The sequence below is a fragment of the Engraulis encrasicolus genome, chromosome 3, assembly GCF_034702125.1.
Source record: "Engraulis encrasicolus isolate BLACKSEA-1 chromosome 3, IST_EnEncr_1.0, whole genome shotgun sequence".
Lineage (NCBI taxonomy): Eukaryota > Metazoa > Chordata > Actinopteri > Clupeiformes > Engraulidae > Engraulis > Engraulis encrasicolus.
The window spans coordinates 34,370,279-34,387,778 of NC_085859.1; the positions used below are offsets into that span (position 1 = coordinate 34,370,279).

The window sequence follows — 17,500 nt, forward strand, 5'->3', positions numbered from 1 at the left end:
TCCTCCATCCCTCCATCTCTTTCCTCCTCCTTCTTTTTCCTCCTTTAGTCTGCCCCCCTTACACCGCGAAAAAAATCAATCTTATTTCAATATATATATATATCTTATTTCAAGCTTATTTTTCTAGTTTGAAGTGAACAGCACCTAGTCAATCTTAATTGAAGTTAAAAAAAAAAAAAAAAAAACGTAGTAAGTAGTACTTTTGAACTAGAACGTTTAGACTGTCTGTCAAATATCTATATACGAAAAAACTCACTTTCATTTTTTTCATTGCTCTCTCCCCTCTCCCGTCCTGCTCTTTCTCTTTCTCTCTCTCTCTCCCTCTCTCTCTCTCTCTCTCTCTCTCTCTCTCTCTCTCTCTCTCTCTCTCTCTCTCTCTCTCTCTCTCTCTCTCTCTCTCTCTCTCTCCTTCCCCCCTCGTGTCTTTATCAGTGGCACGACTCACCGTGTCCGTCGATGCCATGTCACATGCCACTGCGCCACTGCTTAAGATAATGCCCACAGGTGTGAAATTGGATTTGACTTTGACCGAATAATGGGCACCGTTGCTTAGCAGAGCAGAGGTGGGTTTGGATAAACGCCTTACAAACCTGTGCTATGGCAAAATATAGTCAGGGACTTCTGTCTTTCTTTCTGTCTTCCTGTCTTGCTTACTATCTTTCTTTATTTTTTAGTAAAATCCACTGTAAAGAGGATTGAGCTGGTGGCAGAACAAGATTGTTGTGTCCAATTTCATGTCACTAACGCAGTTCTCGTTCCAGTCAATTATCCTGCATGACGCACGACGCCTAATATGGACTTACCTGCTGGAGAGGGCGTGGCCCAATCGGGATTCCCCAGGATAAAGACGCGGACGCGCAGCGCCTGGAGGCGCGCACAACAAAGACTCTCCATCTTACTATTGTTCCCCTTCCCCTTTCCCCGCGCATTTAGAAATTGTAAAACTTTAATAGGGAATAAACCTTCAAAGATTGAAATTAGACTCTTCTCCTGGAAATCCTTTCTTGCACTCTACAAACTGGTGCCGAAACGCGGGATGAAAGGATCCAATCCATGAAGAAAACAGACGAAGAAGAAAGTGGATTGAAGAATTGTTTGCGAGAAGCTGCAAGAAAAGTTTGAAGTCATGGATCCAGAGAAGTTGAAAAGACTGAAACAGAAGCGCGGAGTGATTCGAGCAGCGACAACCAAACTGACTCAGAAGATTGATGCAGAGTTGCAAAAAGAAGAAAAGAACTTTGGAAGATTGGAAGAACTGCTTGAACAGGTGAGGGATAAAGAACAAATACTCAAAGACTGTGACAAAGATGTTGAAGAAGAAGCAGATGAAGACGATTTGGTACAAGAAATTGCTACAGCAATGGAGTACATGGAAGCAATTAGTTTGCGTAAAACAAGATTGAACCGCGCGTTACGCGCCGAAGAGGAACCTGGACAGTCCAGGCAAAATGCAAATGGGACTGAAACTGCAAATAGGCCAAGAGTGAACACGGTCAAACTTCCCAAATTAGTCATGCAGAAGTTTTCTGGGGAGATTTGTGAGTGGCAAGGATTTTGGAGTCAATACGAAACAACAATTCATGAAACAGAACATTTGAGCAAGACTGACAAATTCAGTTATTTAAAATCATTTTTGTCTGGCACCGCAGCGAGTGCAGTAGCCGGCCTCGCTTTGTCTGATGCAAATTACGACATTGCCATTGATTTGCTCAAAAAACGATTTGGTCGTAAAGATTTAGTAATTAATGCTCACATGAATAAATTGCTAAATATGACTCCAGTAAAACGAGCCAATGATGTAAGCGCATTGCGCAAACTCCATGATGACTGTGAGATACAGGTGCGAAGCCTTGACGCACTTGGCGTGGCATCAGACACTTATGGCAGTTTACTATGCCCAATCTTGTTAAAAATGATCCCCGAAGAAATTGCGCTGGAATTCACCAAATCTGAAGAAGAAAATGTTCTAAAAGCAAAGGAACTGATGAAATTTCTGAAATTAGAAGTGGAGAGTAGAGAAAGAACAGTGAATTTGACTCAGAAGACGGACGTGTCTAAGAATGATTGGAGGAATGCGAACAGTACGTCAGAGCGGAGAACAAGGAAGCCCAACTCAGGAAACATGGCCTCGTCAGCCGCAGCATTCCACACTAGTCTCAATCATAGCGACTGTTTGTTTTGTGGCAAGCCTGACCACAGATCTTCTGAATGTAACGAATCCACAGTGGATGTCAGAAGAGAAAAATTGAAACGATTAGGCAGATGTTTTGTATGTCTTGGCCCCAGACACATTGCGCGTAACTGCAGAGCGCAGGGAATTGAATGTGCACAATGCGGCAGACGACACCACAAAACAGTGTGTAATGCCCAACAGTCAAATCCGACACGAGATACCACGACAGATACAGACACCGCTCAAGCGCAATGTTCAGTCGCGCCAGGTGGAGGAAAAGCGGTACTGTTACAAACGGCAACAATTTGGATAGATGCGCCCAGACAAAGCCAAATTGCCAAATGTTTGTTAGATGGAGGTAGTCAGCGTAGCTTCATTCGAGAAGACATCTCCAAAGCATTGAATCTGCCTGTAGTGGGCACAGAAGTAATTAAATTACATGTGTTTGGTTCCACAAACCCCAAAAGAATGATAGCCAGAAAAGTTAAAGCCAATCTGAGAAATCTCAAAACCAACATGTCTGTTCAAGTGGAATTATTGGAAACCCCAAGCGTATGCTCATCTCCTATCCGAATGGCCAGTGAGGAAATTAGGCACTCTCTCGAAGCAGATGGATTGCAAGTCGCGGACCATCCTGTGAGAGGCCTGGAACAGGAAAGCCTCGGACTTCTAATCGGAGGAGACTACTACTGGGACATCGTGACAGGACAGACAAAAAGACTGGAAAATGGACTAGTGGCTGTAGAAAGCAAATTCGGATGGCTGATACAAGGAACGGTCTCAATTCCTGTAATGAGTGTGACAACTGAAACAGTGGACGTGAACATCCTGCACCTCAGTGTTGATGAGGGACAAGCACTGAGTGACCAATTACGCAGTTTCTGGGAAACAGAATCGCTGGGAATTACGGACTTCAAACAGAACCCAGAGACCGACGCACTGTGGAAGTTCGAACAGTCTGTGAAACATCATGAAGGTAGATATGAAGTCAGTTTACCTTGGCGTAACGATAGCATTAATTTGGCAAGTAATTACAGCACTGCTAGAAACCGTTTGAATGGCCTTATAAAAACGTTTCCATAACAATGATGAACTGTACACACAGTATGATGGAGTAATTCAAGAGTACTTGGCTGAGGGAATAGTGGAAGAAGTGCCAAATGTAGAAACAGAAAATCAAGTCTACTATTTACCACATCATCCAGTGATTAAAGAGAACAGGACCACGACAAAGTTGCGCATTGTGTTTGATGCGTCATCCCATGAGAAAGATAGTCGCTCATTAAATGAATGTCTCCATACGGGACCAAATCTGAACCCTGATCTACTCAGTGTCCTGATCAAATTCAGACAGCACAGAGTTGCCATGATGGCTGACATAACGAAAGCCTTCCTACAAATTGGCCTGAATGAGAGAGACCGAGATGTGCTCAGATTCCTCTGGTTCAGAGAGAAACCGACCCCAAATTCAGAGCCCAAGTTAGCGACATTGAGAATGACGCGCGTGCCATTTGGTGCGTCATCAAGCCCCTTTCTGTTAGCTGCAACAATCAGACACCACCTGAAGAAATATGAAAAGAAATATCCTGACGAAATCAAAATGCTGGATCAATGCCTGTATGTAGATGATCTAATTACTGGAGCGGATAATGTGGAAACTGCACTGAAATTGTCTCAGACAGCCAAAGAAATAATGTCAAATGCAAGCATGAAATTATGCAAATGGAATACAAATTCATCTGAATTACGACACGAATGGAAACAACGAAATGATGAGGAAACAGTTGAAATCAAAGGCCCAAACCCACTCAAAGTGCTTGGAATAACGTGGAACAGAGATACCGACAAATTCATGTTTGAAACTAACGAAATAATCGAATTCTTACAGAACAAAAAAGACACGAAAAGAGGAGTGCTGCAGACATCTGCACGCATTTTCGATCCTGTTGGATTTTTGTCTCCATTCACCATTCGAGTCAAATGCCTTTTTCAGGAAATATGGGAGAGAGGAATATCATGGGATGATGAGCTCCCTTTCGATATCATGCAAACCTGGCATCAATGGTGCGCAGAAATCACCCATTTGAAAAACATAACTGTACCACGTCGTTATGACAGTGATGGCAATGACAAAGAGAATGAAATGTGTGAAAAACCAGTTCAGTGTGAAGTGCACGTATTCACCGATGCAAGTGAAAAAGCCTACTGTGCTGCAGCTTATCTGCGCTGCGTAAAGCAAAACGGAGAGTGCACAGCCAGTTTAATCGCTTCCAAAACCAAGGTTGCACCACTAAAGAAAATGACAATTCCTAGACTGGAGTTAATGGCAGCACTCATAGGAGCGAGACTTGGAAAGTTCATCTCAAACAACCTGAACATAAGCGACAATGACATGCATTACTGGACAGACTCGATGATAACATTCCATTGGATAAGGAGCAGTTCCAAACAGTGGAAACCATTTGTGGAGAATCGAGTGAGCGAAATTCAAAGCCTGACATCACCGGAAAACTGGAAACATTGCATCGGAAAGGAGAACCCAGCTGACCACGGAACTCGTGGAATGAGCGCACGCGCGCTCCAGGAGGATGCGCTCTGGTGGCACGGGCCGGAGTGGCTGAAAGACTGCACGCATGACCAGGAAACCGAATCACAGGTGACAAATGAAAATGATGAAGTGATGGAATATGTCGTTCAAAACACAAAAACTGACACACAGATTGACCCAGACTGTAAAATGACACAGCTGTTTGATTTAAAGAAGTACAGCAGACTCAATAGAGTTTTGAGAATCACAGCATGGATAAAACGCTTTGTGCATAACGCACGGACACAAAACAAAAGAACTGGAGAATTATGCACGGAGGAGATTCAACAAGCAGAACAGCACTGGATCAAACAAACTCAAAGTGACAACTTTTCACAGGAAATCGCCAGCCTGTCGAAAAAGAAAGATATGAACAGACATTCAAAACTCTTATCACTGAAACCATTCCTGGATGAAAGTGGAATTCTGCGTGTCGGAGGAAGATTACAGGAAGCAAACTGGTCTTTCAATCAGAAGCATCCATACATACTGCCAAGCAAGAGCAGGTTTTCGAAACTTTTAATCATTAAGGCACATGAAACCGTGATGCATTTAGGCTTACAAGCCACACTGAACCAACTACGAGAAACGTACTGGATACTGAAATCCCGACAGATGACCAAGAGCTGTGTGACGCGCTGTTTGGTCTGCAGACGCGCACGCGCAAAAGCTGGAGAACAGGTCAGTGCACCGTTACCAAAAGAGCGCATCAACGAGGCGCCAGCCTTTGAAATTACTGGAGTTGACTTTGCTGGCCCAGTGTATGTTAAACCAGATAACAAAAAGGCATACATTGCTTTATTCACATGCGCTGTAACCCGAGCTGTACATTTAGAACTTGTTTCAGATTTAACTACTGATGCATTCCTGCTTGCCTTCAAGAGGTTTATTGCCAGACGCGGCATCTGTAGTGTAATTTATTCTGACAATGCAAAAACCTTTAAAAGGGCTGAAAAGGACTTGAAATTAATGTGGACAATGATGAAAGACAGCAAATTACAAGAGCTGTTTACCGACAAGAGAATCACATGGAAATACATCGTTGAGCGAGCCGCTTGGTGGGGTGGCATGTGGGAGCGCTTAGTGCGAACAGTTAAAACTTGCCTACGAAAAATATTGGGGAGATCCTATCTTCAATTCGAGGAACTCCAAACATTGATATGTGAAGTTGAGGCTGTGATTAATTCTCGCCCCCTCTCTTACCTGCACACGGATAGCAGTGAACCTTCACCACTCACACCTGCTCACTTTCTAACTGGACAGAGGATTACTACCCTTCCTTCTTATCCCCAAAGCGAATCTAGTGTCAGAAATACGAGTGCAACGCAACTCAACAAGAGACTCCGATACCGACAGAGGTTGAGTACTGAATTCTGGAATCGATGGAAAAGGGAGTACTTGATGGAACTTCGTTCTGCACACCATGTGAGTACTGCATTAAATCCATCCATACCATTCAAAATTGGAGATGTTGTACTAATTCACGATTCTATTCAACCTAAGCACGTGTGGAAAATGGGACGGATTGACGAGACGTTCATGGGAAGAGACGGTAAAATAAGATCATGTGCTATTCGGATATCTTCAGGAATTGTGCTTAGAAGACCTGTACAATTACTTTACCCTCTAGAAGTGGATGAACATTGACTGTCTGCAAGTTCATCGGGCCGGAGTATGTTGTGTCCAATTTCATGTCACTAACGCAGTTCTCGTTCCAGTCAATTATCCTGCATGACGCACGACGCCTAATATGGACTTACCTGCTGGAGAGGGCGTGGCCCAATCGGGATTCCCCAGGATAAAGACGCGGACGCGCAGCGCCTGGAGGCGCGCACAACAAAGACTCTCCATCTTACTATTGTTCCCCTTCCCCTTTCCCCGCGCATTTAGAAATTGTAAAACTTTAATAGGGAATAAACCTTCAAAGATTGAAATTAGACTCTTCTCCTGGAAATCCTTTCTTGCACTCTACAAAGCTGAATAAACTGGCAAAAGAACATCAGTTAGAAATTGCCCCATTGTTGTTAATTGTACCATCTCAGCATGTCCTTATTGTAATATCTTGCCTTGACCTTTTCAAAGAACTATCCTAGGGAACCATCTTTTTCTGGCTGCCTCACAAAAGGGCAATTTAAAATGTGATAACAGACAAATAGAGCTGGCTGGGTGACCTCATTCTGCATGATTGAGGCATTGGCTCTCCTCTATCTGCCTCCTCGGTGACCAGCTACGGTGAATTTGAGATTACGGCCAGGCCAGCGGCAATCCTGAGCTAATCTGGAGCTGAGGCCTGCCCTCTGCCCTCTAGGTCAACCACCTGATATAGCAACACACCACTCTGACCGCAACACACACTGCTGTGTTTGTTTTGTGTCTGAGCGAGAGAGAGAGAGAGAGAGAGAGAGAGAGAGAGAGAGAGAGAGAGAGAGAGAGCAAAAGAGAGAGAGAGAGAGAGAGAGAGAGAGAGAGAGAGAGAGAGAGAGAGAGAGAGAGAGTCAGCTCTTTACTTCTTCCTCCAAGCCAACGTCCACAATCTGTGCTTCCGTGGCTCTCATTAAGCCACACGAGCAGAGTGAGGCTACATGTCTTGACTGAATGCAAAACATGTGGGGCTACTTGACAAGAGCATTTCTTGGAGGGAAAAAAATTTGGAGCCGTATTCCATGTCCTCATTTCCCGTAATATCAAAGAAGCTCTCTGGGGGGAGGAAGAAGTGCATTTTTTATGTATGTGTGTCTGGCTGTCCTGTCAGAGCTGTGTAAATTACTACGGAGTCTTCCCTCTCGCATTTTATTATGCAGTACTATGTAGGCTATACTAAACATGATGGCAGGGCGATCAGTCACTGCATTTATTGTTTAATTTGATTTTATGCTTGTTAGAGGTTGTGTGTAGGCTTTATTTTCTCATTATGGTCTTTGGCTTCAGCACTTTTGTATGTTTATTATTACAGTGGTTTGTGTGTGTGTGTGTGTGTGTGTATGTGTGTGTGTGTGTGTGTATGTGTGTCAGTATGTGAGTGTGTTCGCACGCGTACGCACGCTCATGTGAATGTCTGTGTGAGCAAGAGTGTGCGAGAGAGAGGGAGAGAGAGAGAGAGAGAGAGAGAGAGAGAGAGAGAGAGAGAGAGAGAGAGAGAGAGAGAGAGAGATAGACCACGAGACAGCGAAACTAAATCCAAAATAAATCTACGAGCCAACCCAGTTGTTTGCCCAGGCATTCTGTTTTTTGCATTCCATTTTGAACACACAAAACACAAACACGAGCACACATGCTCAAATACAAACACACACACACACATATACACACACACACACACCACAGGCATGCCACACGTGTGCACGCATGGCCGTGCGCGCGCACGCACGCACACAGCATGAGAAAAGAAGCCCTTCTGTTCCCTGAAACATCATTGGTAGTAGTGCCTTATGTACTTAACCTTGGAAAAACACAAGGCCAAACGATGCTCAAGATGCATACTCACAACCAGAAGGCTACTCTTCTCCCCCATACACAGCCCTGCACCGGAAATGTGTTTTCCACATTATTCTTAGTACTACATCATATAAAAAATGATTTACCCTTCTATTCACAAGCAATAACAATGGCTGCATACTGTATACGGAGCAGTCGGAGCTGGAGCAAAAGGAACTCATCTTTAGAGCACTGTGGTTTTTGTATTTGGGATTGCAACACAATAGCAAAAAAAAGCACACCAACAAAAATATGTTCTGGGGTTGAAGTGGAGCGTCATGTTAATGCACTGTACACACTAACAAATGCAGTGTTAATTAAACACTTAGAGAGTACNCTGGAACCAAATGCACTCTAGAAGATGTTATATTGACTCTCTAAGAGTTTAATTAACACTGCTAATTTTACTGTGTACCTGCAGGCTGGAGTCTGCCCTGGGTCATTTCTCAGCCCTACTCCATCTTTCTGCCACTGTTTTTATATCATCTTCCCGGTTGTATGCACAAAAAAAGACCACAAAAAAATCACACACAAATATAGAAATGCATGTCCTATTTAGACAGGCACACCTCCGTCTGATGATCTGAAGGGATCAAAAAGGTTGGCAAATCTTTTCTTGAGCCTAACCAAGCCTCCTGACCAGAAACTTAATGGCCAGGCAGTCATGATGAGATTGGGTTTGATGGTTTTAATCTTCACTTCAACCTTTAGAATTGGACAGCAGGCCATTGTTCTCAACCATCCAGATATCTAGTATAGGATCTTGTGAAGCATCATCCACAGTTGGATGTACTAGTTCACAGAGTCCAATGCACTCTGCAGTGCTGCAGACAGTCACATTGTCTGGCTATTTAATTATGCATTCCAGTCGGGAGTCCTGACTTTTGTTACCTACCTCGACAGCTTGGCAGTCCAACTATACACACTCACCAGCAAGTAAAAAAATATGCCTCTCGACAGAATACAGAATCTGTCCAGGAAGAGACATCCAGGTCCTCCAGACTTGTCATTGGTAGATCTTAGGACTGTCCAATCACAAGCATGATACTACAGATGAAGTAGTCTTTTCGCACCGCAGGTTAGGGAGTGATGATTGTGGAGAAAGACTGTTAGTTAGGTAAGGGGATGTTGTTAGGACTTTTTTATCGCCTCTCACTGTCACTCTCTGTCGCCTCTCTCACTCTCTGTCAGTTTACATTGACCTGTTTATGTAAGTCAACATGTGTTTGTATTCCTTCCTTCCGTTTGTATTCCTTGCTACTCTTTATGGGTTTTCCATTCACATGTTGGATTCTAATTACAATGTCTTAGAAGGTCTACTGTTTCAACTATGCAACCATTATAATATAACATGTGTGGAATGTTTCTAATACAGAAGAGCATAGGCAGTAAAAGGGTACTGAAACCTGACGCAATTTATGACGGACAGGGAAAAAAAGAATAATAAAACCACATGACTGTTAACACAAAGACACACACACATACAGCATTTAAATAGCCTCTTCAGGAGCCATCTTTTTTCCCCTCCTGTGTGGCGTCAGGTAGAGAGCACACGCAAAAGAGTGCTTGACACACATCCTTTCGAGAGCGGACATAACAAAGGCAGGCAATTTCAGCACTTTTGACAATTTGCTCTTGACAAACGAGGCATTGTTACTTTACAGCACCTTCCCCACTGGCAAATGCAATCCGTAACAAAGACGCCAATGCAACGCTAACTGTGGCACTGCTGAGTTTCAAAGGAAACGAATCACCTGACAGCCAACAGGATTGAAATCCAAGACAAATGTTACCTACTCCAAAATGGAGCAAACACGCCACTTTACATCATGGAAATGGCCCTATTTTTCCTCTGAAGCCAAGTCTGCCAAGCCCTTCTTTTCACTGCCTTTCTTCTACCACCTCTCTCCAATCATTTTCACTCTTCTCTCTGTGGCCAATCCAGACCAGACCAGTCGAGGCTAAACCAAGAGACCTTTTGTGCTTGTTATCTATTAGAGAGAGTTCAGTGGGAGGGCAATTACTTGGGCCATCGTCCATCGCCTGGTGGCCTTCTGAGCCTATTAAAAGACAAAAATCAGCCAATGCACTGTCATCTATAAACAGCTGGTGTCATCTAAACATGGGTGGCACCCCATGCGCCGAGCAGTGTGGAAATGAAAGTGATGGCATTTCCACCAGCATTCAGTAATGACATCTTTTGTGCTCACCAGCAGGGTACACAAAAGGGAATCTAATAACACTTATGGACAACTTAGGTCTTCCTGTGGCTTACTTAGAAACATTGTAAAATGAGGTATGGTACACTGCAAATGCTGCAGTGTTAATGCAACACTTTGATCGTTGATATTAGCACTTATTGGTCCTATTCACTAAGTGTTCAATTAGCACTACAAAATGTGCTGTGCAATTCCATAGAAGATGATGCAACAATGTCAAGGCGGATGGGCCATTTCTAAGGCATATCCACAACCAGACATGAAAGCTCCATGCATAAAATATGAAGAGTTCAGATGCAAAATCCCCTAAGTGCCATTTTAGAAAATAATCTGAATTCATTTTTATGTAATACAAAGCTATAAAAATTGCACATTTTTAATTTTATTTATGTAATATAACTATTTATATGTACTATCAAGTATATGAATGTAAACCAAACCAATAATGGGGTTCTCTAAAAATATAGAAGTGCAGGTCTTCAGAAATGGAGTTAGGGGGTTTTGCATCTGAACTCTTCATATGCCTTATTTTGAACACAAGCCACACCATTCCTGCGAAACAAGAATTTATATTCACTGTTTGACACATCTTGCACACAACAGAACCTGTTCCCACTGGGCTCCACTACTCCATTCACCACAAACCCGACAATGTCTTGTGTGCTCCAGTCAGTAACAGCCACAGCCCACCATGTGAATGTTAATAAGGTGTGACTTTATCACAGTGATTGGTTGATAAAGAATGACTTCATCACCACGCTCGCTAATTGCTCCTCCAGTCACTGGCTTAATTGTGCCCGGCTTCACATACATTTAACGCACGAATCTTCACCTCCTTTTATATGAGGCTTGCTGACGCCTGGTGCCCATTCTTTGGTGCTCAATGTTTCTTACAATCAATGTAAAATGGCTGCCTCCTATAGGTGCTTTTCAATGGAAAAAGATGTGTTTTGTTATCGATCTTTTCTGTTTGTTCTTAGTCGGGTCTAAAGCCTTGGTTGACCATAATGGGACTACGACAAGATACCAATTAGACAAAAAAGATTCCTGTTTTAGAAGTGCATCCGTGAGAGCATATTGATTTTTGCCCCATTATAAACTCATGCTTAACAGCTTATTACGTAAGAACATGAATGCAACACCCTTTTAAAAAGAGCACAAAAAGATCCATCTGAATCGGATAGAGCATTAAAGCGAAATTAAGTGTTAAATTTAAAACCGTGGTACACCATGGTTCCGCAAGATAAAACAGCACTCAGAAACCTGCATGTATTCATTCACACGCAACCTTTCAACCAGTTAAAATGAACCTGAGAGAGAGAGGGAGAGAGGGAGAGACTGATACTGAGACAGAGACAGAGACAGAGACAGAGACAGAGACAGAGACAGAGAGCGCAAAAGGCAAAAGGAACCTGTCAAAGGGACATCCCATAATATCCAACTCACTGTGCTGGCAGTGTGCTCCATTGAAGCCGTGAGGACACTTGCAGATGTATCCTATGAAGGTGTCTCCTCGGAAGGTCTCACTGACTTCACACATCCCTCCATTGTGGCATGGGTTTGGGTGGCATGGTCCTGAAAGCAGACAACACAGCAAAACATCAAAATCCAGCACTGCCTGTCCAGAAAATGCGGCTTGATAATTTGCCATAAACGTGAGTTAATCTAATTGCAACCAGTCAAGAACATGTTTTGAAAGCGAACACAGAATTGCTTTATACAGTATGAACACAAAATATTATGCTGTTCCTTTTATCACATATCATGATGGTGACTCAGGGGAGGTCTTCATTTCAATTCCCCATGTTTCACATGTCCAAACACATTCTATAAAATTAACAGTACATTACTGGAAAGTGTTACCTAAAGCATATATTGTGTAAGATGGAGCATGTAGAATAATTCAGGCAAACAGATGGCTGAGACCAGGGTGCCCAGCAAATTTGCATTAGAGTAATCACAGTCTACGAGACCTGGTCTAAAAGACCTGAAATTGGCAATGCATATTCAAACCCAGGTTCCCTGGGTAAAACAGGAAATAATGTGCCGATGCACACACAGAAATCAGTGTTTCTTCTGGTGCCTAAATCTGCTCAGAGTGACTTCTGCTCAGTGAGGGACTTTGAGATTGGTGAAATTACACTTCAGAACACGGCAACACATAATTTACAGGTAAGAAGATCAGACCTTCTCTCCCCATTTCCCAGTTAAACACACATTCACACAAATACTGTAGGCGTGGTGGGCTAGGGCTGTGCAATATATTGAATGTCTATCGTAAATATTGCTGTCAAACAATATCAAATTGCATCATTTCGAGTTGAAACAATATTTGTGCCATTTCTTTAGAGTGCCAAAAGGTAGGTTACGCTAAGTGCAATACATTCCCCTCCACTTAAGCCATTGTGAGCACAGAGCAGACTTGCTACACAACACTCATGCAGAACGGCACTGTGTGTTTCTCTACGACCCTCCACTCCAGCTGCTGAAGGGAGGGAAGATTGTGAATTGCTTAGCACAATTATTTGTCTTTAAAAGAAATATCGTCTAGAATATCGTGATATCAATATTGACTGAAATAATCGTGATATTATTGATATCACGATATTCTAGACGATATTTCTTTTCAATTAGATTTTTCTCATAATCGAGCAGCCCTAGGTGGGCATATATACACATGCTCACAAACACACCACTCACGGAGATCTGTGGACAGTTTACTTCAGAAGAAGGACATTCTCACTCCCTTTTTAGAGAAGGACAAATAAAGCAGTGCACTTTCAAAAACAGAGCAGAATTCTCTAATGGTGGCCATTTTTGGCACAATTGAGCATAAACAAACACATGCCATTAACGTGTCCACACAAAAAACACACAAAGGGGGTGCTGTGGCGCAGTGCGCTAAGCCCCCCACATTTGGGCTTGCATGCCCAAGGGTTGCACCCAGGGTTCGAATCCGACCTGGGCCATTTGCCATCCCTACCCCGTCTCTCTCACCACTTTTGCTTCCTGTCACTCTTCACTGTCCTGTCCGAAATAAAGGCAAAAAAGCCCCCCCCCCCCAAAAAAAAAACACACACACACAAAGACATGCACCGCTTTGCACACATTTTCACATGCACGCATGTACACACACACGCACGCACACAAACAAACATGCAATACACATACAAATAGTATTAGTATACAATCTTTAAAACACAGTCACACAGACACAGACACAGACACAGACACACACACACACACACACACACACACACACACACACACACACACACACACACACACACACACACACACACACACACACACACACACACACACACACACACACACACACACACACACACACACACAATGCATTACATTACGCATGCCACCTTGTAGAGGAGGAAAGCAAAAAAAAAAAAAAAAAAGAGGTCCGCATGGACAGCCACCAAGGGTATCAAAGTCAAAGCATTTTGACACTTCACTCAATCAGTCAGAATGGGGAGCGGGAGCTAATTATTAGAACAGAGACTGGCTAATGGCCTCTGGCAGAACTCCATTACCCAGGCACCTCGCACCCTGGCGGGGGTGGTGACAAGCCGTCAGGGCCTCTTCCACGAGAACATCCATAAGGCAACAAAGGGCCAGCTGACAGGGGCGACTAATGAAGAAAGCATCCCTTTCACACACACGCACATACGCACGTACGCACGCACATACGCACACACGAACGCAGGCGCACACACACACACACACACATGGGGTAGTGTGTGCTCACAAATGTAAACAACACTCATACACACACACACACAGACAGGCACACACATGCACACACGCACACACATACACACACACAAACACACACACACACAAACACACATTGACAATGGGCTGGCAGAAGAAGCGCAAGCATGCATGCACATTCAGTGTCCACACACACTCTCTATTTGCATGGCGTCCTCTGAGACGTCCCCTACGTAGACCTCTGCTGGGATGAATCTGTGCATTGTTCTGGGTGTGATGTTCGCTTTTGTTTGGCTGTGAAAGGCAATGAAAGGGGGGGTGGTGGTGGTGGTGGTTGTTGGGTTGGGTGCGTGCACAAGGGGGACTACTTTGGAGGTGTGTGTGTGGGATGGCGGGATGGAGGTGGGGTGGTGGCGTGGTTGGTGGTGTGGCGGTGGACAGGAAGGGTAAGGCGTCAGCCAGCCAGCCCACGCCAGCCCACGCCTGTCCACGCCTGTCCACTGTTTAGCTGCTGGTGCCTGCCTGCCTGCCTGCCTGCCTGCCTGCCTGCCCGCCTGCCCAACCCTTCGTCCGCCAACCCACCAACCCGCCTGGCGCCTCAGTGATTGATGTTGGCCCTGTTCCGGATCGGCGCAAGCGGAGGGAGAGCAAAGCGAGCATCGCATCGCGATTTCCTCGACAAATCACAGCGGCAGCCCATCAATCAGGCTCCGTGGTCAGCTCAAATGCAACACGGCGAACGAAAGGAGAGAAAAAAACAAAACAAAGCACACACCCATCCCTCACCACATAAATATAAATGTACAAATATATAAATATATAAAACAAAGAGCTGGCGGTTAAACACGGGGTGCAAAGTGTCCTCTGTAACCCCAACAGATCAATCATCAAACACCAGCAGCCCTCGTATACAAAAAATATCCCTCATTAGTTGCTTCGTACGCAGTACAAAAAATACAGTGTTAATCCAACACTTACAGTCAATTAGAGTTCAACACTTAGTTCCCTGGGACCAAATACACTATAGAAGGTGTTTGTCCCTCATATAAAAAAATATCCCTCACTAGTTGCTTTATACACAGTAAACAAAATGCAGTGTTAATTCAACATTTAAAGAGTTATCTGGGACCAAATACACAGTAGAAGGTGTTAAACAAAGGTTCTAAGTGTTAAATAAACACTGCTGTTTTTACAGAGTATCTCGACAGATGCACCAGTGCAGTGACCGGGGTACGGGGGGGAATGATTGAGTGCTTTTCCACAGAGGCTGTGTGCATCGTCCCATAGAGTACTATTACACTGGAATGAATGGTTGCTCTCCACTCCGGGTACTGTAGATTGGACAGGTATGATTGGAGTGGATTACTGTAATTATAACATGGGGGATGATGATGAGGAGGTTTTTGTCTATTACGGCCGTGTCCATTTCACACACACGCAGGCGAAAAACACACATACGCGGACACACATACTGTATGCGCATGCGCACACACACAAACAAACCACGTGCACACTCACACGCACTCGCATGCACACAGGTATGCACACATACACACACCAAGGCATGCACACACACACATACAAACACACACATTCAAACCCACATATTGTCACACAAACAGGAACACACACACAGACATAAAGCAGTCACACACAGTTGCATGCACACAGTTGCACACAAGCAAACAGAAAGAGAGAGAGAGAGAGAGAGAGAGAGAGAGAGAGAGAGAGAGAGAGAGAGAGAGAGAGAGAGAGAGAGAGAGAGAGAGAGAAAGAGAAAGAGTGAATAGGATAATGTCTCAGCTACCCGTCAGAGTGACTCACGCACGCACAAACATGCAGACAGTATACACTCAAGCACAAACAGGAGACTTATGCACATAGATTTTATGCTCGAGCCCTAAGCCTCAGTAAACACTGGTGGGGTGGGAATGGGTGGGGTGTGGGTGTGTGTGGGATGTGGGGTAGGTGCGGTAGACCGAAAGCAACAAAAGCCCCATGGGACCTCCAGTCATTACCCGACGTGCTGTCAGGAATGTAACAGCAAATTTTTTCTGACATGTCAAAAAAAGTAGTTGGGAGGTGCAGGCTGGCAAGTTTCGTTCCGCTAGACTGAAGTGGCGGTCGGGGGGCCAACAACCACACAGACTCAGAGCAGACCCAGACAGGCACAGGACGCTGTTACAACTTTTTTCCCCTGGCTGAAAACAGGCAGTGCTTTTTAATTAGGCAAACCTGCCATGACCCCACGAAAAAGGGAGTTGGGAGCTACTGTAGGAGCGATGGGTTATAGACTGGTTGGTCAGGGTCAGTCTTTCAAAGGAAAGGACAAACCACAGTTGAATGGACATTGGCAAGTATTTCATGACTAAATTAAGTAAATGGGAATAAGTAATAACGCAAAAAAGAGAAACATCCGAAGAAGCTAACCTTTAGTTGTATTAAGGCTTATAGACTGAGCCACTAGCCAGACTGAGCTAGTTCTGTGAAGCTGCTCAAAATGTTGTGAATCAAGCCATGTCTAGCCATGTCCTATCTCTGATATGTAACCATTTCCCAGGATTCTGAACCAATTAAGCATTTCCAACAGCTCAATAGGGTGTGTTGAAGGCAAAGACACACCAGCCCCCATTGGTCCCGTTGGCCCTCATTGGCCCCGTTGGTTACAGTGGGTAATTGAAAGGAACGAGTGATCTGGTCGATTTAAGCTTCAACCAGTAGAATACGAGCTACTTTATGGGCCTGGGTAAGGCCTCCCCACTGAGAAATGGTTTTACAAGGCACTTTGGTCAGACCAGCACTCAAAGAAGAATTGACATAGCAACAGCCAGACTAGTCCATGTGGGCAGACAGCAGTTGAGATGACAACTGCAATGTGGTAGCCTACGTCATGTTTCCTTACAGAAAAATCATAAATTATAAAAGTTCCTAGCTCAACCAAACCAACTTAGATTTGGTAATACAGAGAAGTTGTGTTAACTTCTGTACAAAAGCGAAGGGAAAACAAAGTCATTTATAAAAGGAAAGAAGCATGCTATGCCCATCTGGAGGAGAGAGTAGGTGGTAGGGTAAACCTTGACATTTGTGCATATGCTACATTTTTATCCTGAACAACAGAAGTGGGACTATAATATATTCATAAATGTAACCACTGACTGAGAGTTCCTACTGTAGTTCTCACAGTTCCTGTTCTGCAACAGGGATACCATAGTAAATGTCAGCCTGTAGGTTTTACTTGCACAGCACAGTGGCCTTGTGTTGTGAAGTTTCTGTCACAGGGACCTCGGCAGATGGGTGTGGAAGACCAGAGGTGGT

The 17,500-nt window shown here is 44.1% G+C and overlaps 1 protein-coding gene across 1 annotated transcript in view; it reads right to left on the reverse strand.

Moving 5' to 3' along the window:
• The window catches only part of edil3a (EGF-like repeats and discoidin I-like domains 3a), a 191,186-nt gene that overhangs the window by 113,317 nt on the left and 60,369 nt on the right, over positions 1-17,500 (reverse strand). Inside the window, exon 4 of the mRNA XM_063195264.1 lies at positions 11,900-12,028. Within this exon, the coding sequence (XP_063051334.1) occupies positions 11,900-12,028 (129 nt within the window). The remainder of the gene's footprint in view (positions 1-11,899; positions 12,029-17,500) is intronic.